Source organism: Eleutherodactylus coqui, chromosome 8 (assembly GCF_035609145.1).
Source record: "Eleutherodactylus coqui strain aEleCoq1 chromosome 8, aEleCoq1.hap1, whole genome shotgun sequence".
Lineage (NCBI taxonomy): Eukaryota > Metazoa > Chordata > Amphibia > Anura > Eleutherodactylidae > Eleutherodactylus > Eleutherodactylus coqui.
This window is the reverse complement of record NC_089844.1, coordinates 32,483,346-32,510,215: the sequence shown is the minus strand read 5'-3', so window position 1 is coordinate 32,510,215 and position 26,870 is coordinate 32,483,346. Positions and strand designations below refer to the sequence as shown.

Genomic DNA, 26,870 nt, shown 5'->3' with positions numbered 1-26,870 from the left:
ATAATTATGTAGAAAAACAGAATAATTCCACATGGACTTTAATCTTGGTCAGAATTGCTTTGAAAGCTAAACAAAGTGTAAGGTCGCCTGCAGACGGCCGGGTCGGATTCTCACAGCGGGACCCGACCCGCGCCCCTGCAGGGACCAGCGCGTACTCAACTGCTTTTGCGGCTCCGGCTGTTTGATGTGCCGGCTGCCAGGCAGCCGGCGCATCTGCAGAACGGAGCCAGCGGCCGGGGGGGGAGGGTGAGATAGAGCGTGCCACGTTTTGTTTTCTGCACGTGATTTCGCGCAGACAAATCACGGCGACTGCTTAAGATTGTGTTTGCTAACGCAATCCTATGGCAGCTTCTACGGGCGGAAATTCTGCGGGAAATCCCGCCGCGGAATTTAAGCCCGTGTAAGCCCAGCCTTAGGTCTCCTGCACACGGGCGGAAATTCTGTGGTGGGATTTTCCACAGAATTTCCGCCCGTAGAAGCTGCCATAGGATTGAATTGCAGATTCTACGATTGGAGTCTGCATGGACAATATGCGGGCATAGAAAGTAGTATGAATTGCGGATTCCTCAAACACAAGAAAAATCACAGCATGCTCTACTTTGGCGCAGATTCCGGATGGATGGCCTCCATTGAAGTCAATGGATGCTAGTGTTCCGTCGCCAATACGCAATTAACATTGTGTATGAGTGGCAGGATGACTCGCTACTTCCTACATCCATGTGGAAAAACGATCACATCTAATGTAAGGTTGGGACAGGATATAGCTTTCTGAAGCTGACACACATGAGGCGTATCTGCTGCTAGCTGTGAAGTCAAGCAATAAATCCTGGGAGTAAAGAAAGTAGTGGCAGCTAGAAGTATGAAAAGTAAACAATGTGGGTGGCAGGTAGAATAAAAGAATTTTTATTTGGCATCGGAAAACCCCTTTAATATATATTTTGAATATATAGCCTAAGGATTCACAAAAGGTTCAGAGCTTACTGAACACTCTATGGGTTTGGTAACCTGATATTTTTCTTTTTCTGGGCAACTTGTTCAAAAATTACGGTCAGCCATCAATTTCTACAGACAAACTTATAACCCATAATGACTAACAAAGACTAAGTATTATACGGTTACTAATAGTGTTGAGTGACCTGCTTTGGGTCAGACTTTGCTAAAAGTTCGGCTGAGCATGAACCTGAATTGAGCTTTAGCAAAGTTCTACCCGAAACAGGGTCTCACTGGTTTGGTTCGCTCAACACTATTCCTGAACACAGAGTGTTATACAGGGCTTTTATGGCTTACAGGCAGTGCTATACGCCAGTTTTAGGGGTTTGGGGGTGAACTTCTGGTTTGGACGGAACCAAACTTAAAAAGTTCGGCAACCAAGCTGAATTCCAATTTTCAAAGGTTTGCTCATCACTAGTTACCGATATGAACACAGCTGCATTTACTGTAAACTGCAGAATGATGAGTTACAATTCTAACTAGTACAAGTACACTCCACTCTAAGGAAGAGAGTGCAATTTTTCATTTCACAGACACTTAAAAACTGCCTCCTATTATTACAGACTGTCCAAGAATTTATGGACATGTGGTGGGGTGCTACAGTGGAATTGGAGATGTACTACCAGCTTCCTTGTAGATTGCAGCTGATCAATGGAGGTTCAACACCCTGTAATCACTCGATTTTCAGGGGACCTTTCTAACAAAAAGGAATAGTCCAAGGAGGATAACTGCTGTAACAAAGCACAGGATACGGTCTTTCTAAATTATTTCAAGGTAAGGTAAATTCACACTAGTGCAAATTTCAAAGAATACTTGTCTACTACCTTTATGCAAAACTTTCCCAAACTTTTAAGGGCGTTGTATTTTAAGATACTCTATCCGATTACCGTATTTGTTTTCAGCTTCTTCTCTCTCTTGTGTCTGTTTTGCACTGTTCTCCTGTTGAAGGCTAAGTAGCTCAGCGGCATGTTTCTCCTGCAGAATCCTACACAAGCAACGTTATTAATTAAATGTCTGTAATAATAATACTATATGCAACAGAACTTGAAATTAAATGCATGTTGCCTATTGTATACTGTACTGTATGTGCACAGCTCAGATATAATACAGGCCGGCAGAGGTGTAACTTGAAGCTTCTGGCCCCAATGCAAAACCTGTAACAGGGCCCCCATCTATAATTCTTTATTCATAGTACTGGGCTCCCTATATGGAGAAGAGAGTCCTTGTGCCCCCCCCCCCCCCCCCTAAGGCTCCTGGGCCCGGGTGCAACCACATCCCCTGCATCCTCTATAGTTATGCCAGTGCAGGCCGGTTGAATACTAGATAGATATTTCTAGGCACAGTCGTGAATATAAAGGTTTTTAAAAAAATACTGCCTACATTTACATGTTGCATTTTGACCACCATTGCCGGCCTACCAGCACCTAGAATATGAGCACAACCATTTGAGACTTGAGATCAGTCAAGGAGAAGTTATTGTCAACATACATGTAGCTATAAGTCTATCTCACAAAGAGAATGCAGGATAGCGGTGGTATTGAGTGCATCACTCCGCTATCTGTGGTTGGGGATTGGCGGCTTGTGAGATACATCACTTCTGCTGTTCACATGACAATCTCTGTTGACCAGAGGCGAGGACAGGTGGCCAGTTTCCAACCACAAATGGCAGTGATACACTCAATGCCACCGCTATCCTGCATTCATTTCGTGAGACGGACTATAGTCTTATTGAGCGGTTACTCCTCCACGGTGGCACTTGTTGGATCTTTCACCAACTAATTTAATGTACTCAGATTTTCACAAATCTCCTGTACTAAATCTAGATGCCCCGTGCGGTTGTGTAAATGTATCATTTCATGATGGTTAAATTAAAAAGAAATGTTAATTCTCCAAGACGTTTTGTAGCTCTTAGCATTATGAAAGCCATGTACTGTAAGTCATTACTGAATAACATTCAAGATGTCAGCATATGTAATCATCCTATTAGAGGATTAATAGAGCTGTACTGATCAGACACCATATGTGTAGCAGATGGAGGCTCACCTGATCTCTTCCTCTTTTTTGACTTCTAGCTCCATAACTTTCTTCTCCAATTCCTTAGAAACCTAAAAGAAAACAAAGGTTTTTTAATAAGTTATTGTACCTAGGTATATGTCCTCATGCAGAATCCTTTACAGCATATGTGTGTGCTTTAGGCTTCATTCACATGGGTGACAAAGTCGGCGATTTTGTCGCGTTGCTACAATGCTACAAATCGTATGTTTGAGAAGCCCCTGCTTTCCTATGGATTCCTTCACACATGCGATGTTTTGTAGCATGCGACAACCCGACACAAAAACCTCTGGCGATATGCACGCGACTCGTGAGGTTTTGTAGCCCATGTTTCCCTATGGAGCCTTCCTCTCTGTTGCATCGCATGAAAACGTGATTTTCGTGCGGTGCGATGCAACTTTAACAGTAGGAAATCCTAGTGTCAAAGCTATAATCTAAGCCTTAGCTGCAGAAAAAAAATGTAAAAATACACATACATCACCTAACAAGCGCTCTCCGACGCTGCTGCAGCTTCTCCCCAGGTCTCGGCACTGTTTCTCTTCATCATCTTCTGGCCGGGGATTGAAAAATCCCCGCTTCCTGGAAGTGCTGGCTGTGATTGGCTGAAGCTTAGCCAATCATAGCCAGCACTCGACGAATGGCTGTGATTAGCAGCGCTTCCAGAAGGCGAGGATTTTTCAATCTCCGTCCAGAAGATGATGAAGAAAATGTAAGGAGAATTTATGTGTTTATCAAAGAGTAGACGATCCCAGATCCCGTGCAGAAGTCTGGGCCCATGAGAAATACACATCACACCAGCCTGTGCGGTATCAGATGATTTCTAATTTATTCTAAGGTGGTCAAGCTAATATATATCATAAATGACATCACAGCAGAAGTATATACCTCCAAGATTAATAAGGATACATAATAGGCTAAAACATAAGTTACACCTCCCTTAGTATATCTATTACATACAATAAGACCGTCATAAATTCAGGAGAAAGGAAGGCATGGGAAGGCGCCCTACAGTCTAGTCTTTTCCCTGTATATGTTATTCTATAAACATACATGGGTGATTTAGTAGACTATCTTATCTTCTAATCTTTCTTCCTCAGAAGACATGCAGGCCTATAGAAGGGTTTCGTTTAACCCTTTCACTACTTATACTAGCAGCAGGCTATATCTTTCTAGTCTACAATGCAATATAGAATAATTAACTGATACATTGATCTACAATTTTTTTAACATTCCCCACTTTAGATCAATACATCAACACAGTATAATAGTAAATACACATATAAAATGACTCTACCACAGACCCCCTGGCTTCATCAGGCCCAAAACTTTATTACCAGAAGATCCGGGTTCACACTTCAAAACTAAGTATGTAATTATTTCATATAAAAATATTTCATTGATGCAAATATATCTTTATAAAGTTCTTCCACCAATTGTACCCACAATTAGGCCCGCCTCCAAGAGAAGCTTGGCCTTGATTTATTATCCAATTGATGCTTCTTTCTTCATATATAAATGATTGTCCATCATGATATAAAATCTTACTTATTGAAGTGTCAATCAGTTATTTAGCGCAATCCTCCGGTACAATCAGACTTTAGAGATAAAAATGCTCTTTCCGCGCTCCTGCTGGAGCTCCTCTTTATAACCAAAATAAACTGTCGTAGCAGACAGTGTTAATGTGCATAAATCATGGGTTTATTTCCAAAATAAAATTGCACGCAAGTAAATGTCTTGCAGCAAATAGTTGTACAACGCGTTTCAGCGTTCTATAAACGCCTTTATCAAGTATAAAAAACAATTGTCATACAGCATTTAAATAGCAAGTCTTACCTTTCTGGGGGTTGGAGTTCCAGGTGCTTGGCAGAAAGGTAAGACTTGCTATTTAAATGCTGTATGACAATTGTTTTTTATACTTGATAAAGGCGTTTATAGAACGCTGAAACGCGTTGTACAACTATTTGCTGCAAGACATTTACTTGCGTGCAATTTTATTTTGGAAATAAACCCATGATTTATGCACATTAACACTGTCTGCTACGACAGTTTATTTTGGTTATAAAGAGGAGCTCCAGCAGGAGCGCGGAAAGAGCATTTTTATCTCTGAAGTTTGTTTTTTTCACCCATTGAGGGGATTCTCTCCCTTTGGGTTTGCTTTTTTCCTGGCGGCTCTCCTTCCCCATCGAAGGATCTCTGAAGTCTCTTCACACACTATGGGCATACCTGGATCACAGGTGCCGGCGGGTTGCTCCCTTAGGATCTAATGGTCTATGGGAACCCCGCAAGGCACCGGGTGAGTTACTTTCACTATTTACCTCATGGTGGCGCGGATCATTACTTTGAATTATATTGATCCGGTACAATCAGAACACACTGGAATCAAAATGTCACACTTCAAAATCATCAAAGTAAAATGGCGCTTTCTTCATAGAACTTTTACCCATCACTTGTCAGACAGAGGTGGTCACCTGACCCATCTTGTTCTTCGTCATCTTGTATATTTTGGAACATCGTTTTGGTGATGGAAGTGTTAATAAGGTTTTGTAACAGTCCTCGAATACATGGAATACAGCAGCAACCGCAGAGTACTAGAATGGAGGCACATACTGACACAGACTAGTGTGGAGTATATGACTTGTGACCAGTGTCCAAACAAGCTTTCAACCAGTCCCTGAATGGATCGTCTATGCCAGAGTTATCAGCTAGGTCATTTTATTATGCATTTAACCCTTCCAGTGCTCAGGTATCATCTGGTGCAGTGTTATTAGAAATGATAGTACAACCATATCCTCCAATCATTTTACAAACTCTGCTAGTAACATATAACAAGAGCCATTCTATTTTGCCATGCAATAAGTGTAAGGTGTGTCCTAGTTGTTCCTCTAGGCCCCTGATTGCATCTCTTGTATAATTAACAAATCTCTGTTGGTTATAGTATGTGTAATTAATCCGGTCTACATCTTTATTCACTGTTACCCACCATACGAGAAGAGACTCAAACCCCCTGCAGCCATCTGATTTCTCGCCCCATACTCGTCCGGTACCCCCCTTGGGACCCCGATGGGTTAGAGGAACCTTTGGGAGAGGTGTTCCTAGTTCTCCAGACACGGCCCTTGCTGTTGCCCTAAGAGGTCATGAGGTGCATAGGCATTATCAGTTGTACCAAAGCACAATCCCATTAGGGGCTGCACCTGGCACCTGTTCTAGCCCCGGTCACCACACAACCACCACACGTCTGCGCGTGCCCTCTGTAGCTCAGGCCATATCCCAGAGACAGCGTGCCCTTACGGTTCTCCTCTCCGCACAGCATCCCTCAGGCAGTCTCCCGTAGTCTGCCTTGGTCCCATTACCAGGTAGCGCGAAGCAAGTCTAACCCCAGGATCAGAGGCAACAGCAGGTATTTGGTCCCAGCTCACAGGTGGAAACAGCAAACTCAATGTATAACATGGATCACTTATCTGTGGGGGTAGGTACAGTTAAGAAGCTTAATCACACATTTTACGTTCATAGTAAACTTGGCATAGTTCCCCGTAATAGGAACACTCAGCTCTCACATTATCAACAACTTCATTATTATTTTTCTCTTAATGACATTATCACATTGAAAACACCATTTAACAATCAAAATCACTGCAAACCAATCCCAGAACTGACATGTACACAAATAACAGCAAGAATGGACGTTCCCTGTTCACACAGGTTTATACTAAACTTCATTCCTGATCATCTTCATTACAGGTCTATTCATATCAAGCAAGCAGAGCATTGCTAGTCAGTCACACTACCCCTCTCTTCTTCTCACGGAACTCTAAAGCTGAAAGGTGGGGGTGAAAAAGCATTCCAGTGTAACAGAGGATGTAACCATTTGTGAGCTGACCCCACCACACAGAGCAGCACTCAGGCCATTGTCATCTTCATCTAATACTGCTGTAGACTTTCATTCCCTCACTGTCTGATCCCTGGACTGTCTGCATCATGTAATCATCCCTTCAGTCTTGCTGCCTACTATCCCTGATCCTTGTCAGCACTACCGTCACCCATAGCAACGTGTCCCCTCACTACCGTCACCCATAGCAACCTGTCGCCTCACTACCATCACCCATAGCAACCTGTCGCCTCACTACAGTCACCCATAGCAACCTGTCGCCTTACTACAGTCACCCATAGCACCCCGTCCCCTCACTACCTGACACTTATCTGAAGGAGACCGTACATATTCCTCGCTAGACTAAATATCCCGCAGTATCATACTGACCCTATCTTATAGCACACACTTAATAAGATAGACAACATATCATCAACACACAGAGGACAGTGATGGAGGCTTCTGACTATTCCTATGCAGTTCAGAGAAGGCACTAATCACTGGTGTTGTGTACTACAAGTGCAAGCATTGGGATGCCAGGTAGAAGGTACAGCTATGGGATGTAAGGAGCCAAGATGGCACCTGGGCGGCGGCTGAAGGTATTACAGCAGGTACTAAAATGGCTGCAGGCCATGACTGGCACTAAGATGGCCACCAGGGACGTGGCCTGACTAGGAGTACGATCAAGCCAGGCAAGCATCTAGCCACGCCTTACCCCTTTGTGTGCAATGCCAACAAGTCCCTCATCTGACACACATCTATAATAATCTTTGTGTATAGCGCCAACATATCCCGCAGCGCTTACATAGACAGGGGGATACAGAAAGACAGAAGGACAAACATTACAGAACCACGGTTACATAGTAATCAGCTGATGGAAACAATAGGGGTGAGGGTCCTGCTCCAACGAGCTTACATACTACAGGTAATGGGGTGATACACAAGGTAAAGGGACTGGAGATGTGCCCAGTATGGCGGGGTGGAGTGTGAGGGATGCTATACACATAGACAATGGTCAGACATTTAGCCGTGTGACGGCAGAAACGGTGTGACTGCAGGAGCGGTTTATGATGGCTAGCAGGGATTGCAGTCAGTAGGTCAGGGAGTAGATCTACCAGTATGGCGCTCGTCACTCCTTCTATAGAAGTTACACTCCGCGCTCTCCCAGCATCCCCCATGTGTAGGACGGCGCCCCCTCCTGGTCTTATACTCCCTTCTGCATTGTTTAGCACAAATAATACAAAACAAAAAAAAAAATTTTTTACAGTAGTTTGTAAACCCCTAGGCTGTGAACACTGTCCATATGAGTGCCACCATCCCCCCTGTTGAGACATGACACAGGCCATGGCTCAAAACTGCTGCACATCTGAAGAACAATTTAGGTAAGATTGTTTTTTTTTTGTTTTGTTTTCTCTACGGAGATGTAAAGCCCATCTACAAAGAGTGTATTCAGCATCCACAAGAGAAACATCCTGAGTAACACCTCATGTGCCATCTCTCCTAGACAATTGTGTGGAGGACCGTCTGAAGAAATAGGCAGTAAGGTAGATGGATGGAGCGTTGTACATCCCTAGGTTGGCAGGTGCGGCTGTGAGCAGTAGTGTCATGCAGGAGGGATATCTAGAAGGACTAAGATATGAGTATAACTAACTGCGTGCAGTACTCAGTGTGTGGGGGGACAGCACTATAGTGGCAGAAGGTCTGACTACCGCTTGTACACAGGGTGGGAGCGCTCGGCCACTGGATCTAGTCTGCAGAGTAGTATGCCAGCGGTCTGCTTCCCACCGTGTTCCTGAGTTAACACAGAGGTGATATATCCTTCTCCTGAGTCAACAGTTAGCACAAAGGGCTTGCTGTAGTTCAGCAGCCCCCCAGACTGATGTGCCCACCAGAGTCTCGTAAGAAGCGCTGTCAGAGATGCAGAATTTGGGATTCAGGAGCTGCAGAAGTTTGTCTGTTACGATCGTGTGGGCAGGCAAAGCACGGAACCCACATGATCATGACCAAAGGGGACACACACGGGTATCACCAGGGTCACACGGGACTCACACCGGTTTCAGGCAACTGACCCTGTGCTACAAGGGAGGATGACAGTGGCCCTACCTAAGCGGGGACATTGCCCTAATAAGGGCAGCCCAGCGGTCTTCGGATCTGGGCCCTAGCTGATCCTAGGAGCCACGCACCAGAACAGGACGCATTCACATGCCACATGACAGACCCAGAATACACCGCATACAACATGCAACCACTAGTAACAGATTGGAAGCTGAATATAAATATCAGGTATTAATTGACATGTTATACAATATGTTGAAACTAGCAGGCCACTTCACGGCTCCTGGTTATACTGCTAGTCCCTACACTAACCAGGAGTCCAGCAGAACCGGACACCGTTCACACCGCACGCTGCAACAGGACAGGACACAGATAGCAGGACACACAGCAAACTAACACAAAACTGACAGAATATAAACGTACAAACGGACATGAACCAAGTCACACTGCAAACCTCACCAGACAAGCATTTATGACTGCTCACCTGAGGGGCCATACAGACTGACCAGGGGATTGGCTAGCAGACAGTACCACACCCAGCCAGCTCAATCATTAACCCTGTGAGTGCTGTGCTGCTGGAAACACAATAGAACAACATATCTCAGCAGCACACGTAACATTGTCATTCCCAAAGAGGACATCATTTGCTCAAGGTTTTGGGACCTCCAGAATTGCTTGCCTACCTTCATCTGACAGGTTATACCCCAAATATTTAACTGTTTGCTGACAATATTGGAGTTTCTACCTGTTTACTTTATGGCCTTGCTCATAAATAAACCTCAAGAGTGTGACTGTGTCCCCCCCCCCCGGCTACCAACATACAGTAGTCGCTGACTACCTCTAAGAGGCTGGAACTGGGCTAAGTGTACTGACATAGCCTGGGAGAAAATTGTTGGAGGTTCACAGCAGCCCTGAGGTACTCTGGTGAAGGTATACCTAATTTTATCATAATATCTCATCACAACACATTTACTGGACATATTCGAGACTACATAATCTGACATTTCACAGGCTTATTTGTCTCTAGGTCTGTTATAACTGGTTCAGAGAGGGATTCCCTGTGGGTCCGGCCATTAACCCCTCTTACCAGGATATGACTATTACTACATTTAACATTGGCTACATATTGGGATGTATTAATGTCCTGGTGGCTCCTTAGCCCACCAGGAAAGTAATCATCCGCCCATTCACCTGGAGATCTATCTCAGGCAGTGGAAATTGCCATGAAATCCTCCAAGTGTTGTACATAGACCCCTCCTAGTCATTTTTCCCCAATGTGCCTGAGAACATTGTTTCTCAGGGCACTCTCGGGCAAAATCACTAGACTTCCCATAATTCCAACACACATTTAAATCCCCAAGCTGCATCCCACCTCTGCTTCTTCCTCTGTCTCTACTTTCACATCCTCTCGCTGTCCAATGACCTCTCTGACTTTCTTGAACCATCATATCACATTCTTCTCCCCATATAAAAACCTCACTTTCTCACCCTTTTCTTTGTAACACTTTTCTGCATGTTTTGCATATTCTGCAAAACATCCTGCAAGGATCCCATCCTCAGGGTAACCATGTATCTCATTATATAACCTCCTATTTCCTTCTTTACTGCACTTACTAACGTGTTCCTTAATGGCTGATTATATGCAGCATTAGGATCATCTGTCATTCCCCCTGATTATACTATGGAAGGGGTCTACCATCTCCTCCCCTCCCATTCTAATTTCCTTCTACAGAACTCCAATCTGGCCATAGAATTATTCTATCTGCTCTCTCTATTTTTCATTCAATTGGAACTCCTCATTAACCCTTTGAATTGTTCATCAAACTGTCGGGGGTCTCTTTTTATATGGGCGTGACAGTTTGGGGCTTCTTTTAACCAGACTTCAGCAGCGGATAATCCGTATTTCTGCTGATCTTTTAGCTGATTTTGTCCGTATTTTATCACATAATTCTTTACAACTAGGAACTCTTAATTTATTTATTTATTCCACTCATCTCAATCACTCACACATTCGCTTCATGCAATATAAGACAGCAATACAAATAGTACATTATGTTAGTAGGCGGCCGCCCTCTTCATATTCTTAGTTACTCTATAACACAATATCAAAGAGAAAGTAATAGAAAGATAAGGAGTAAAGTTCCTGGACACCCCTGTGTCCCATGACGTCATCTAACCACTTTTTACGTGTCGCACGGAGTTAATTCTTTCCTGTAGCCTTCTCACAATGGCTATGGTCTCACATAGACTACTGCTATTGCCCCTTTGGCAACCCATTCGTCTATACTTCTCATTTACCTTACACATTTCACATAGACTACTGCTATTGTCCCTTCGTCTATGATTGCCTCTCATTTACAATACACATTGTAAATTCTACTAACACTAAAGTATACAGAAGAAGAAGAAGAGAGAAGAGAAGTTTAACCATTGTTATACTTACTACACGTTATCTGGGAGGCTTCCAAATTCTCCGGCTAGTTCGGAAAAACGTCACTGTTTCAGACAGGATGCCCGACTGGCCTCTAATGACGTCTAAGCAAGACGGAGGTCTTTTAACCCCTTAACGACCAGCCCATAGTGTTTTTACGTCCTCCCGAAGTGGGCCTTATTCTCTGAGGACGTAAAAACATGCTTCCTGCAGAGAATAATGCCCCTCGGGCTGTGGACGTGACAGCTCCATGCTGTCGGTGTCCGCAGGTAGCTGACAGCATGGAGCTGTCATCCCGGGCTGTTCGGACACCCCCCCGGCATTGCGATCGGCGCTATGCAATGGATAGCGCCGATCGCAAAAAAAGTAAATAAAAGTACACAAAAGTTAAAGATTCAGCTGCTCTGATGGATCGGATCCATCGGAGCAGCTGAAATTACTCACCCAGGTCTGGCACGCTGCTCCCTGCTCTCCTGCCGCTCCGGGGCCCGAAGCCGGTCTTCTGAAGGCCCGGCGGCGTGGGAGATTTAAAATCTCCTGGCTCCCGGCTCCTGTAGGTAGCCGGGAGGCAGGAGATGTCAGCGGGGACTGCGGTGAGCGGTCCCCGTTACCGCGATCGCCGTTATCCAATGGTTAGCGGCGATCGCGAAAAAGTTAAAAAAAAGTTTTTAAAAAGTCAGTTTTACCTCCCCTCATGGATCGGATCCATGAGGGGAGGTGAAAATACTCACCCCCAGTCCTCAGCGGTGTCCCGATGTCCCGGGACCCGAATCCCCGTCTGCGCATGCGCGCCCGATGATTGAGCACAGACGGGCTCGAGCCCCGGGGAATTTAAAATCCCTCTGCTCCTAGCTGCCATGTGTAGCTAGGAGCAGAGAGATTATACCGGGGACATGATCACTGTCATCCAATGGATGACAGTGATCATGTAAAGTGAAAAAAAAGTGTAAAAAAGTAAAAAAAAAAAAAGTAAAAAAAAGTTTTTAAAAGTTTAAAAAGCGTACGTTTCATCTCCCCTCATGGATCATATCCGTGAGGGAGGATGAAAGTACGTACCTAAGGCCCCCAGATTTATCCGCGGACCTTACCACAGCTTCTGCACCCGCGCCCGTCGCCAAAATGGCGGGCGCATGCGCAAAAGCTGTGGATTGCCAGGATAATTTAAATTCTCCCTGCTCCTGGCTACAAAACGTAGCCAAGAGCATGGAGATTTAATGGGGTCCGCGGTGAGCGGTTCCTGGTCACGTGTTCGCCATTATCCAATAATGCCGATCACGTAAAAGTAAAAAAAAAAATTTGAAGTTTCATCTCCCCTCACCGATGCGATCGGTGAGAGGAGATGAAACTTTTTACCGGAGGCCTGCGTATTTGAATCCCGACGCGATCTTCCTCCGTGGACCTTCCAGGATTCTGCACATGCGATTGCCGGCAAAAAGCCGGACATATGCGCAGGAGTCAGGGAGCCCAGGAAACTTAAAATCTCCTTGCTCCCAGCGACCAACGGTCACCGAGAGCCTGGAGCAGTGACGGGTGGCCTCGTTGAGCGGTCCCCGGTCACGTGATAAAAAGGTAGCGATCTACCTTAGGCCGGTCTCACATGACCGGATAGGAATTACGGATTCTGCATGCTTCTGATCCACGGTATTACGCAGATCAATCGCATTGGATTACACTATTCTGCTCACATTAGCGGGTCGGAATTGTGTAATCCACTCACAGAAAAGAGAACGCAGCAGGTTCTATTTTACTGCGGATATCGGCAACATAGAGCCCATTGTGCTCCGTGGTTGTGGATATACCCGCAGCCCATACGCAACTACATTGTATACGGGCTGCGGGTACCCGCGTCATCGCTAAGCGATGGTGCGGGAAATACAAACAAAGGTGTACTGTGCATGACTGCCTGTGTGAGTAGGCAGTTATGCGCAGTACATTACGCAGCCGTACGCAGGGTCACAGCCGGGCTCACAGATGGGATCCGCTGTGGGCCTCCGCAAGCGGATTCCGCCTGCACCCGCGTGAGCCCGGCGTTATTCAGACCGCTACCTGTGATACGTATTTTACAAGAAGCCCCGAGAACGCTCGCCTTCCTGCAGTTCCAGGAGCACCTTGTTGAGCGCCTTCTGTGTGAGACCGCCGCACCTCATCAAGCTTACGGAGACTCACGGAACGCCACTTTTTACACCCCATACCCGCCACTGAGGTCATGAAATACCCCCAAAAAGCATGAGAGGAGGGGGGGGGATACCCGGTTTTATTGCCCCATGGGCCCATTCCAACCAGCCTCCGTAATTACCCCTGTCTTCGGAAATACTACACAGTTCACATTTTTACTTTTATCTAAGATTTGCGAACGCCAAAAAGGGCGTGGAGGGGGAGGGGGGGAATTTTTAGGGAGTCAATCTTTATTCTGTACAAATAAGCAATGGGGCCTGGAATTTATTCAGTTGTGCCCTGAAATCCAACCAGTGTTCCCTCCTTTATAGGCCTTGCCATGCGTCCTGTAAGTAGATTAGGGCCACAATGGGTATGTTTCTGAACTCGGGACAAACGGGGGTATCCATTTTGGGGTGAACGTCTTCATTCCTATGTGCACTGTACAAAAAAACTGTTTTTAAATTGAAAAAATTGCCAAAAAATTGAAAATCGTAACTTTTTCCTTCTGCTTTGCTTAGATTCATTCAAATACTGTGGGGTCAAAATACGCAGTACACCCCTAGATGAATTCGTTAAGGGGTCTAGTTTTCAAAATGGGGTCATTTGAGGGGGTTCTTTATAGTTTTGGCCGCTCAATGGCTCTATAAGTGGGCAATGGGGCCTGAAATTTATTCAGTGGTACCCTGAAATCCAACGGGTATTCCTTTCATTGTAGGCCTAGTCATGGGTCCTGTAAGTCTATTAGGGCCACAATGGGTATGTTTCTGAACACGGGACAAACAGGGGTATCCATTTTGGGGTGAAAGCCTTCATTTATATGTGTGCTGTACAAAAAAAACTGTTTTTAAATTGACACAATAGCCCAAAAAATGAAAATCCTATTTTTTTCCTTTTGCTTTGCTTGAATTTATTCAAAAACTGTGGGGTCAAAATATGCAGTACATCCCTAGATAAATTCGTTAAGGGGTCTAGTTTTCAAAATGGGGTCATTTGTGGGGGTTCTATATGGTTTTGGGCGCTCAAGAACTCTACAAGTGGGCAATGGGGCCTAAAAGGACTTCAAGCAAAATCTATGTTCTGAAAGCCACCGATTACTCCTTTTATTTTGGGCCCCGTTGTGCATGCGGACATAAGATTAGGGCCACAATGGGTATATTTCTGAAAACAGCACAAACAGGGGTATCCATTTTGGGGTGTAAGTCTTCCTTCATATGTGTGCTGTACAAAAAAAGCTGTTTTTAAAATGACAGAATTGCCAAAAAAAACAAAAATCCAAATTTTTTTCCTTTTGCTTTGCTTGAATTTATTCAAAAACTGTGGGGTCAAAATACGCAGTACACCCCTAGATAAATTCGTTAAGGAGTCTAGTTTTCAAAATGGGGTCATTTGTGGGGGTTCTCTATGGTTTTGGGCGCTCAAGAACTCTCCAAGTGGGCAATGGGGCCTAAAAGGACTTCAAGCAAAATTTGTGTTCCGAAAGCCACCGGTCGCTCCTTTCATTTTGGGCTCCGTTGTGTATCCAGACATAAGATTAGGGCCACAATGGGTATGTCTCTGAACACGGGACAAACAGGGGTATCCATTTTTGGGTGCAAGTCTTCCTTCATATGTGTGCTGTACAAAAAAAGCTGTTTTTAAAATGACAGAATTGCCGAAAAAACGAAAATCACAATTTTTTCCTTTTGCTTGGTTTGAATTCATTCAAAAACTGTGGGGTCAAAATATGCACTACACCCCTAGATAAATTCCTTAAGGGGTCTAGTTTTCAAAATGGGGTCATTTGTGGGGGTTTTCTATGGTTTTGGGCGCTCAAGAACTCTACATGTGTGCTATGGGGCCTAAAAGGACTTCAAGCAAAATTTCTGTTTTGAAAGACACTGACTACTCCTTTCATTTTGGGCCCCGTTGTGGACTCAGATATAACAATAGGGCCACAATGGGTATATTTCTGAACACGGGAGAAATAGGGGTATCCATTTTGGGGTGTAAATCCTGATTTTCATGTAAACTATAGGAAAAAAATATGTCTTTAAAATGACAGATTTGCAAAAATATGAAATTTTACTTTTTCTCCTCTAAATTGAATTAATTCCTGGAAAAAAACTGTGGGGTCAAAATACTCATGACACCCCTCAGTGAATACATTAAGGGGTGTAGTTTTTAAAATGAGGTCATTTGGGGGGGTATCTATTATTCTGACACTCATGAGCCTTTCCAATCTCGGCTTGGTATAGGAAAACAAAGTGTTCCTCAAAATGCTAAAAAGTAATGTTAAATTTGTACGTCTCCTAAATAGTTTAAAAAAAACGAAAGTTTTTCCAATGTGTGCCCAAAATAAAGTAAACGGGTGGAAATATAAATCTTAGCAAAAATTTCTATATTATGTTTGCACATATTTAAGATATTGCAGTTGGAAATGTGAAAAAATGAAGATTTTTTCAAAATGTTCCCAATTTTGGCGCTTTTAATAAATAAACACAATTTCTATCGGTCTATTTTTTCCGCCTAAATGAAGCACAACATGTGGCGAAAAAACAATGTCAGAATCGCTTGGATATGCAAAACCTTTCTGGTGTTTTTCCATGTTAAAGTGACACATGTCAGATTTGCAAAATTTGGCCTGGTCATTAAGGCGCAAACAGGCTTGGTCACTAAGGGGTTAATGATCGGAGAGTACTTCAGACCCACCTTTTCACAGCCAGGCTGTCCTCTCCCTCTGCAGTGAGTCTTTCTGGTTCGAAGGACCAAAAATGTAAGGAGAATTTATGTGTTTATCAAAGAGAAGACGATCCCAGATCCCGTGCAGAAGTCTGGGCCCAGGAGAAATACACATCACACCAGCCTGTGCGGTATCAGATGATTTCTAATTTATTCTAAGGTGGTCAAGCTAATATATATCATAAATGACATCACAGCAGAAGTATATACCTCCAAGATTAATAAGGATACATAATAGGCTAAAACATAAGTTACACCTCCCTTAGTATATCTATTACAGACAATAAGACCGTCATAAATTCAGGAGAAAGGAAGGCATGGGAAGGCGCCCTACAGTCTAGTCTTTTCCCTGTATATGTTATTCTATAAACATACATGGGTGATTTAGTAGACTGTCTTATCTTCTAATCTTTCTTCCTCAGAAGACATGCAGGCCTATAGAAGGGTTTTGTTTAACCCTTTCACTACTTATACTAGCAGCAGGCTATATCTTTCTAGTCTACAATGCAATATAGAATAATTAACTGATACATTGATCTACAATTTTCTTAACAGAGAAACAGTGCCGGGACCCGGGGAGAAGCTGCTGCAGTGTCAGAGAGCGCTTGTAAGTGATGTATGTGTATTTTTTTTTTTCTTCAGCTATGGCTTATTTTCGGGGTAGGGCTTATGTTTCAAGCCTCCCCTGAAAATCCCCGCATGTGGTGCTATAAAGTCACGGTATCACCCTGAGAAACTGCAGCTATATCGCACGGACCAGCAATGTAATATCGCAACGAGTTTCTCGCAGCAATGCTATGTCGCTCGTGTGAACGAGGCCTAATCTTTTGATTGTGTCTGCACAATGACACACAAATAGCTACAAACTAAATTAGGGATGTTACAGAACTGAAACATCAGTGGTTTGGAAGTGTAGTTAAACATCTCATAGAAACGTAGTATTCATTTTCTTTAGATTTTGGCATTTTCTGACATATCGTTCAAAGCAAACTGACTATACTGAAACCAAACAGGTCCAGACGCCGGATTTTTGCAGTGTGATACCCTTCTGAATTTCAGACCCTGTTTAAGAAATGTTAATGTGAAATATCTCAGAGAGCTTAAAGGGGTATTCTCGCACTTAGACAGGCATGCGACCGCTAGAACGGGAAATGGGTGAAGGCAGTAGGACTAGAGAGGCCAGGTACTTGTGGCGAGTATTTGTTGTTTTGTTATATTTGGAGTTCCACAATAGTTTGGAACTAGATCTGTGTCTTGAAGACATGGATATAGTTGAAAGTGATGCCTCTGCTAGGGGTCTGATGCAGATGCACCATGTGCCCAGTGGGTGAAGGAGCCATGCATAGGTTATGTCCGGTATTGCAGCCCATTTGGAATGGAGCTGAGCTGAACCCTTTTAAGCTCTCATTGATGTTATTAGCATCTAAAAAAAGTCAACCTTCAGGCTTAACGCAAGGGTGTACATACCGTATGCTTGATAAAAGACGCGTTGCACTATAAATAAAGGGTAATATATTTGCATTTGAGGAAGGCTTGCTAGAGATATTCTTTTCTAAAGAGTGCAAAGATTTTTTATCTTTTCTCTATTGAAATACAGTAAGCGCTGACCATGCAGCTACTATAGGGCTCTTAAAGAGAGAAGACCCGGCTCTGTATAGTCTCATTCCAATTGTGACTGGGTGGAACAACCCATACAGGACTACCTTCTGTTAAGGAACTATATTGCTGGCAAAGGGAATATCATAGAAAGGGCATTTTAATCTTCGCTATGGGACCCCCTATTCTTCTATGTGCGCCACTGTAAAAAATATAAAAGAAAAAGTCCTTTTAACCTCTTTACAAGAATATGGCTCTTCATACACATACTGTATGCAGTATCGCTATCCACAAGCATTTTACAGTGTGTATTTTATAGGTGTATTAGATTTTATGTAAGAACTGTCAAAAGTGACAAAAGCATAAGCTTGGGTTACTAAGGATGTATAAACTAAAGCTAGATTATCTTTACAGGTCTATAAACTTCAAGGCCAAGTCACAAACAAGGAGAAGAATTGTAAGGTGCTGCATAACATGCATATAAAATACTACAGTGTGGCCTTGAAAGAAGCCCTGAACGCACTCTTATGAAGGCGGTGCAGCTACTGAAGTGGCCTCTACAGGACACGAGTGCAGAGATTTTAGGCAGTCTGTGTAGCAGGGAAAGGTTTTCTCTGCATTGGAACCAGCTATTTGGCCCAATTATGAGGGAGTGAGCAGGCGGGTCTCTCAGGAGGGGCTCCAGCCGGGGAGGAGGAGGCAACACCAACCTCAGGGAGCCAGACATCAGGGAAGGTGGTAAGAAGCCTATGTGGGGTTTTGAGGGTGCAGGTGGTATACCTACAGCCTTAGATAGTTATTGAAGCCAGACTGTATTAGTTAAAGGCCAGACAGGCCTGGGATTTGTTTCTGTACTGCACTGTATTGAGAGAAGTGCTGTTTGCTGTGCTATGTGATGCACAATAAAGCTGGTTGTAAAGAAAACATCATTGTGGAAGTTACTTTGTGTGTCTACCGTCTTATGACGGAAAATGGCGGTCCCAGTGAGTGATTCCCCATAGCAACCAATCACAGAACAACTTTCATTTCTTATACTGCAGAGGTAAAATGAAAGCTGCTCTGTGATTGGTTGCTGGGACAGAGCTCTTTTGATAAACTGTACAACATCATACACACACACAGACATATATAATCTATATCTCTAGTGTTCAAAAGCGTCATAGTGTTTTAAGAGTCGTCCTGGTTTTTGATTCACGTCTGTTCCTGTATTCTTCATTCCTGACCTCAGCTTATTTTTTGGCTACACTTCTCTGGTTACTGCCTGTCCAGACCCTTGGCTCTTATAACCTAAGCTCTGTTCTACGACCACGTCTCTGACTCCTCCCTCAGGTACCACATAATGGTCACCCTGACCAGTTTCCATCAGCTGCCTAACATCCAAGACCACTCTGTAGTAATAGTCTGGAGCTCTCTGCAGCAAAGACCATATCCCAACTCGTGGAGTTAAAGGGTGAAAACCACGGGACTCTAGGTACAACCCCCAGATCTAGCCCTCACCCAAATCGTTTTTTGTTTTTTTTTGGCACAACGGATCCACATACGCTGCTTTGGCACACCAATTATAGTGAGATGAGTGAAATTGCTCATCTCTCCTAATAGTAGTAATGTTAAAGATCGCTTCCGCTGGGATTTTTATCCTCCTGCCACAGAAAGAGGAAGATACATATGAGCAGATGGTGACTGTTGTTCAAGGAAACACACACAGCCAGAACATGGAGGAAGCATACAATATCTGCTTAGTTTGGGGAGCATTGCAGTTGGCCCAGCTGGAGGAACACTGCGGCTAGCACTTTTTTGATTAAACTGTATAGAGGCATTGATGGATGGCGTTGTAAATAGCACACTGCAGTTGGTACAGTAATATACATCTCAGCGCACAAGAACCTCAATTTGAAAATTGAGTGTATGAACACTAGAACTAACCCACCATTTCACGTCCTGTATAAAAATGCTTTTCCTACTTTCCGCATTAAGTCTCTGAACTCCTTTGTGACTTCTAATACTTTTATAATTTAGAGTATAGGTTACATATATACTCCATGTAGTTGACATCGGCACATGGTGAAAAGTTTACTCACTTTTTTCCGAGTTCTCTCATGTGCTGCTATCTCTTGCTCCAACAGTGCAGTTAGTTTAGCAGTTTGTTCATGTAAGTCTTCTATAATATTTTCTCTGAAAGGAAAAGTGAAAGCTAGGAATATCCAACTTTTATGTCATGTTGATATAATCTGGTATTTATTTATTAAAACCTACACTATATCTCCTTCCAAAACCAAGGGCATTGATAAGGAAGCCTCTTACCATACAACCCTTTGCTGCACTATTGGCATTACTACATCATTGGGCAGAGTGGCATGACTTCTTGCTTCACAGCTAGAGTTGAGCGAACCTACTCTGCCAAGCTTGATGCTCGTTCGAGTATTAGCATACTCGATGTTGCTCGTTACTCGAATGAGCATCAAATCATGTTCAGCCCCGCCCCGGTTTTTGGCTCCTCCCTGCTCTGTGACGTGCCTGTTTTGGCCCCTCCCCGCCATTGGCAAATTTTTTGTTGGGCAGGGGGAGAGAGGGGGGAGAGAGGGGGGAGAGAGGGAGAGGGAAGGGGAGGGGGAGGGGGAGAGGGAGGGGGAGGGGGAGAGGGAGGGGGAGGGGGAGGGGGAGGGGGAGGGAGAGGGAGGGGGAGGGGAGGGGGAGAGGGAGGGGGAGGGGGAGGGGGAGAGGGAGGGGGAGGGGGAGGGGGAGAGGGAGGGGGAGGGGGAGAGGGAGGGGGAGAGGGAGGGGGAGAGGGAGGGGGAGGGGGAGGGGGAGGGGGGAGGAGAATAACGCGGACCCGAGCATTTGGGTGCTCGCTCATCTCTATTCACAGCCAATCTGCCCATAGGTGCCATAATTAGCATCAAGTGCTTGCTCTTGAATGACACTCCAAACAGGAAATTGAGCAACGGTTAAGTGCGTGCAATAGCATCTACTTAACAACATAACTATGAGCAAATTGGAGCTGCTCTCTATCAAAAAGGTTTTCCAGTCCTATGGTATTAAAGCTTTATCTTCTTTTCCTAAAAATAAATTGAGTCATGTGTTTTTCTTTCTTTTACACACTTTTCTGCTCTGTACTAAATACCGAAAAGTGTGAGAAGACACCTTTACGTATTGGGCACAACTGCATGGCTTTACTTTTTATATAAACTTTCCTACCTTTCCTTGAGCGATTCCTCTTTCCTATTCGGCTTCTGCACACTCGCTTGTTTGCTATATCTGTGGAAGTCACAATTAGTATTTGGACCATAGAGAAGAATACTTACACATATTCAATAATGGACTTTATATTTACAGATTGCCTATAGAAGAAGCTGCCAAAAAGTGAATATCTGAGTAATATACACACATACTGTATATATATTTAACCTTCCTTTACACCAGCGTTTCAACATCTGTTGTTTGGCTCCATTATAGGAGCTCAAAAAAAACCCAAAAAACCCTGAAGTTCCATATCCAGCACTTGACGGACACAAATAGTGCCCAATGGACCACATCAACTATAATGGGGTCAACTGTTTTTTTTTGTCATTCCTTTTGGTATTTTACTAAACAAAATAGTGCAACATGCTGTGCTATTTTTTCTGGCATTTTGCACCAGAGGCACTGAATGGGACCTTCGATGTAAATGTGCACATAGCTTTATTTGGCAAGATGAAATTGGCCTGGGAAGACTAGAGGGTGGAGTAATGGGGAAATCTTTGTTTAGAGGAAACCTGTCAGCTCTTATGAGCCCCATACACTAAAGTTAAGGCTGGTATGAGAGACAGTGCTGAATTTGGGGGTGTGATTTTTAAACTCACCTGCTTCCCCATTCCCCCTGTCCACCTGCAAAGTCGCCACTTGATGCATGCAGCAGACTATGAAAGGGCATTGTGCATACTCTAGGAATCCCCCGTGTGCACGAAGCAGCAGCTTTCTGGATAGACGGCTAGAGCAGGTGAGTATAAAAAAATGACACACACCCCGGACTAAGTGTCCCTCGCGTCTATGAGCACATAACTTTAGTTTATGGGGCCCATAGGAGCTGACAAGTACTCTGTAAGTGACAAAAGAATTTTTAGTTCAACAACTTGATTTCAATTGTTTAGCTATAGATTAATAATGGTATTGAGAAGCGAAGACATGAGTAAGCAGGTGGTGCAATAGCATACCATGGTAATGAAAATAATTGACAGTATAGGTTACTATGAAGTATGCAGACCCTATAGACATTATACGACTACGTATAATTGCATATAAGAATAAGGCGCCCTGTCCACGGGCGTTGTGAAGTCCTGCAGCAGATCTCCGCCCTGGGAGCCACCGCCTGGGAGCGGGAGCTGCACACGAATGTCCGCCGGTCAGCCTAATCAGATAGGCTGACCGCGGAGAATCGGGGCAATTCTCTGCTCGTGGACTCGGGCCAGCGCTTTTCATAGCAATGCTATGGAAAGCTTCAGTCGGCGTGATTCGCTGGCGAAATCACGCCCGTGGACAGGCACCCTTAGGGCTCATTCATACCTGTGTAAAACAATATGGAACAATTATGGATGAGCAATAATGAAGAAGGGTTTTTTTTAGCAATTTGTTCCAAATTTTCTTCCATATTGTATTTGTTTTTCGTGTTCTGAGTTGTTCGTTTTTCATCCATATTTGTTCCATACTTTTGTTTGTATAAGGATTTAATGTACCTTTACTATTTTGTAATATTGGAAAAACGGGTGAAAAACAAATTTACACACATGAACTAGTCAAAGATGGAACATACACTACCGTTCAAAAGTTTGGGGTCACATTGAAATGTCCTTATTTTTGAAGGAAAAGCACTGTACTTTTCAATGAAGATAACTTTAAACTAGTCCTAACTTTAAACAAATGCACTCTATACATTGCTAATGGGGTAAATGACTATTCTAGCTGCAAATGTCTGGTTTTTTGTGCAATATCTACAAAGGTGTATAGAGGCCCATTTCCAGCAACTATCACTCCAGTGTTCTAATGGTACAATGTGTTTGCTCATTGGCTCAGAAGGCTAATTGATGATTAGAAAACCCTTGTGCAATCATGTTCACACATCTGAAAACAGTCTAGCTCGTTACAGAAGCTACCAAACTGACCTTCCTGTGAGCAGATTGAGTTTCTGGAGCATCACATTTATGCGGTCAATTAAACGCTCAAAATGGCCAGAAAAAGAGAACTTTCATCTGAAACTCGACAGTCTATTCTTGTTCTTAGAAATGAAGGCTATTCCATGCGAGAAATTGCTAAGAAATTGAAGATTTCCTACAACGGTGTGTACTACTCCCTTCAGAGGACAGCACAAACAGGCTCTAACCAGAGTAGAAAAAGAAGTGGGAGGCCGCGTTGCACAACTAAGCAAGAAGATAAGCACATTAGAGTCTCTAGTTTGAGAAACAGACGCCTCACAGGTACCCAACTGGCATCTTCATTAAATAGTACCCGCAAAACACCAGTGTCAGCATCTACAGTGAAGAGGCGGCTGCGGGATTTTGGGCTTCAGGGCAGAGTGGCAAAGAAAAAGCCATATCTGAGACTGGCCAATAAAAGAAAAAGATTAAGATGGGCAAAAGAACACAGACATTGGACAGAGGAAGACTGGAAAAAAGTGTTGTGGACGGATGAATCCAAGTTTGAGGTGTTTGGATCACAAAGAAGAACGTTTGTGAGACGCAGAACAAATGAAAAGATGCTGGAAGAATGCCTGACGCCATCTGTTAAGCATGGTGGAGGTAATGTGATGGTCTGGGGTTGCTTTGGTGCTGGTAAGGTGGGAGATTTGTACAGGGTAAAAGGGATTCTGAATAAGGAAGGCTATCACTCCATTTTGCAACGCCATGCCATACCCAGTGGACAGCGCTTGATTGGAACCAATTTCATCCTACAACAGGACAATGACCCTAAACACACCTCCAAATTGTGCAAGAACTATTTACAACAGAAGCAGGCAGCTGGTATTCTATCGGTAATGGAGTGGCCAGCGCAGTCACCAGATCTGAACCCCATTGAGCTGTTGTGGGAGCAGCTTGACCGTATGGTACGCCAGAAGTGCCCATCCAACCAATCCAACTTGTGGGAGATGCTTCTAGAAGCGTGGGGTGCAATTTCTCAAGCTTACCTCAACAAATTAACAGCTAGAATGTCAAAGGTGTGCAATGCTGTAATTGCTGCAAAAGGAGGATTCTTTGACGAAAGCAAAGTTTGATGTAAAAACAATGTTATTTCAAATACAAATCATTATTTCTAACCTTGTCAATGTCTTGACTCTATTTTCTATTCATTTCACAATGCATGGTGGTGAATAAGTGTGACTTTTCATGGAAAACACAAAATTGTTTGGGTGACCCCAAACTTTTGAACGGTAGTGTATGTTTTAACCCCTTAGTGACCAAGCCTGTTTGCGCCTTAATGACCAGGCCAAATTTTGCAAATCTGACATGTGTCACTTTAACATGGAAAAACACCAGAAAGGTTTTGCATATCCAAGCGATTCTGACATTGTTTTTTCGCCACATGTTGTGCTTCATTTAGGCGGAAAAAATAGACCGATAGAAATTGTGTTTATTTATTAAAAGCGCCAAAATTGGGAAAATTTTGAAAAAATCGTCATTTTTTCACATTTCCAACTGCAATATCTTAAATATGTGCAAACATAATATAGAAATTTTTGCTAAGATTTATATTTCCACCCGTTTACTTTATTTTGGGCGCACATTGGAAAAACTTTCGTTTTTTTTTAACTATTTAGGAGACGTACAAATTTAACATTACTTTTTAGCATTTTGAGGAACACTTTGTTTTCCTATACCAAGCCGAGATTGGAAAGGCTCATGAGTGTCAGAATAATAGATACCCCCCCAAATGACCTCATTTTAAAAACTACACCCCTTAATGTATTCACTGAGGGGTGTCATGAGTATTTTGACCCCACAGTTTTTTTTCAGGAATTAATTCAATTTAGAGGAGAAAAAGTAAAATTTCATATTTTTGCAAATCTGTCATTTTAAAGACATATTTTTTTCCTATAGTTTACATGAAAATCAGGATTTACACCCCAAAATGGATACCCCTATTTCTGCCATGTTCAGAAATATACCCATTGTGGCCCTATTGTTATATCTGAGTCCACAACGGGGCCCAAAATGAAAGGAGTAGTCAGTGTCTTTCAAAACAGAAATTTTGCTTGAAGTCCTTTTAGGCCCCATAGCACACATGTAGAGTTCTTGAGCGCCCAAAACCATAGAAAACCCCCACAAATGACCCCATTTTGAAAACTAGACCCCTTAAGGAATTTATCTAGGGGTGTACTGCATATTTTGACCCCACAGTTTTTGAATGAATTCAAACCAAGCAAAAGGAAAAAATTGTGATTTTCGTTTTTTCGGCAATTCTGTCATTTTAAAAACAGCTTTTTTTGTACAGCACACATATGAAGGAAGACTTGCACCCAAAAATGGATACCCCTGTTTGTCCCGTGTTCAGAGACATACCCATTGTGGCCCTAATCTTATGTCTGGATACACAACGGAGCCCAAAATGAAAGGAGCGACCGGTGGCTTTCGGAACACAAATTTTGCTTGAAGTCCTTTTAGGCCCCATTGCCCACTTGTAGAGTTCTTGAGCGCCCAAAACCATAGAGAACCCCCACAAATGACCCCATTTTGAAAACTAGACTCCTTAACGAATTTATCTAGGGGTGTACTGCGCATTTTGACCCCACAGTTTTTGAATAAATTCAAGCAAAGCAAAAGGAAAAAATTTGGATTTTTGTTTTTTTGGCAATTCTGTCATTTTAAAAACAGCTTTTTTTGTACAGCACACATATGAAGGAAGACTTACACCCCAAAATGGATACCCCTGTTTGTGCTGTTTTCAGAAATATACCCATTGTGGCCCTAATCTTATGTCCGCATGCACAACGGGGCCCAAAATAAAAGGAGTAATCGGTGGCTTTCAGAACATAGATTTTGCTTGAAGTCCTTTTAGGCCCCATTGCCCATTTGTAGAGTTCTTGAGCGCCCAAAACCATATAGAACCCCCTCAAATGACCCCATTTTGAAAACTAGACCCCTTAACGAATTCATCTAGGGGTGTACTGCGTATTTTGACCCCACAGTATTTGAATGAATCTAAGCAAAGCAGAAGGAAAAAGTTACGATTTTCAATTTTTTTGGCAATTTTTTCAATTTAAAAACAGTTTTTTTGTACAGTGCACATAGGAATGAAGACATTCACCCCAAAATGGATACCCCCGTTTGTCCCGAGTTCAGAAACATACCCATTGTGGCCCTAATCTACTTACAGGACGCATGGCAAGGCCTATAAAGGACGGAACACCTGTTGGATTTTAGGGCACAACTGAATAAATTCCAGGCCCCATTGCTTATTTGTACAGAATAAAGATTGACTCCCTAAAAATTCCCCCCCTCCCCCTCCGCGCTCTTTTTGGCGTTCGCAAATCTTAGATAAAAGTAAAAATGTGAACTGTGTAGTATTTCCGAAGACAGGGGTAATTACGGAGGCTGGTTGGAATGGGCCCATGGGGCAATAAAACCGGGTATCCCCCCCCCCCTCCTCTCATGCTTTTTGGGGGTATTTCATGACCTCAGTGGCGGGTATGGGGTGTAAAAAGTGGCGTTCCGTGAGTCTCCGTAAGCTTGATGAGGTGCGGCAGTCTCACACAGAAGGCGCTCAACAAGGTGCTCCTGGAACTGCAGGAAAGCGAGCGTTCCCGGGGCTTCTTGTAAAATACGTATCACAGGTAGCGGTCTGAATAACGCCGGGCTCACGCGGGTGCAGGCGGAATCCGCTTGCGGAGGCCCGCAGCGGATCCCATCTGTGAGCCCGGCTGTGACCCTGCGTACGGCTGCGTAATGTACTGCGCATAACTGCGTACTCACACAGGCAGTCATGCACAGTACACCTTTGTTTGTATTTCCCGCACCATCGCTTAGCGATGACGCGGGTACC

General features: G+C 43.6%; 1 protein-coding gene across 1 annotated transcript in view; it reads right to left on the bottom strand.

Moving 5' to 3' along the window:
- The window catches only part of FLACC1 (flagellum associated containing coiled-coil domains 1), a 53,863-nt gene that overhangs the window by 21,328 nt on the left and 5,665 nt on the right, over nt 1–26,870 (bottom strand). Inside the window, exons 4-7 of the mRNA XM_066577785.1 lie at nt 21,060–21,119; nt 19,943–20,036; nt 3,034–3,095; nt 1,878–1,975 (exon numbers count right to left, since the gene is read on the bottom strand). Of these exons, the coding sequence (XP_066433882.1) occupies nt 1,878–1,975; nt 3,034–3,095; nt 19,943–20,036; nt 21,060–21,119 (314 nt within the window). The remainder of the gene's footprint in view (nt 1–1,877; nt 1,976–3,033; nt 3,096–19,942; nt 20,037–21,059; nt 21,120–26,870) is intronic.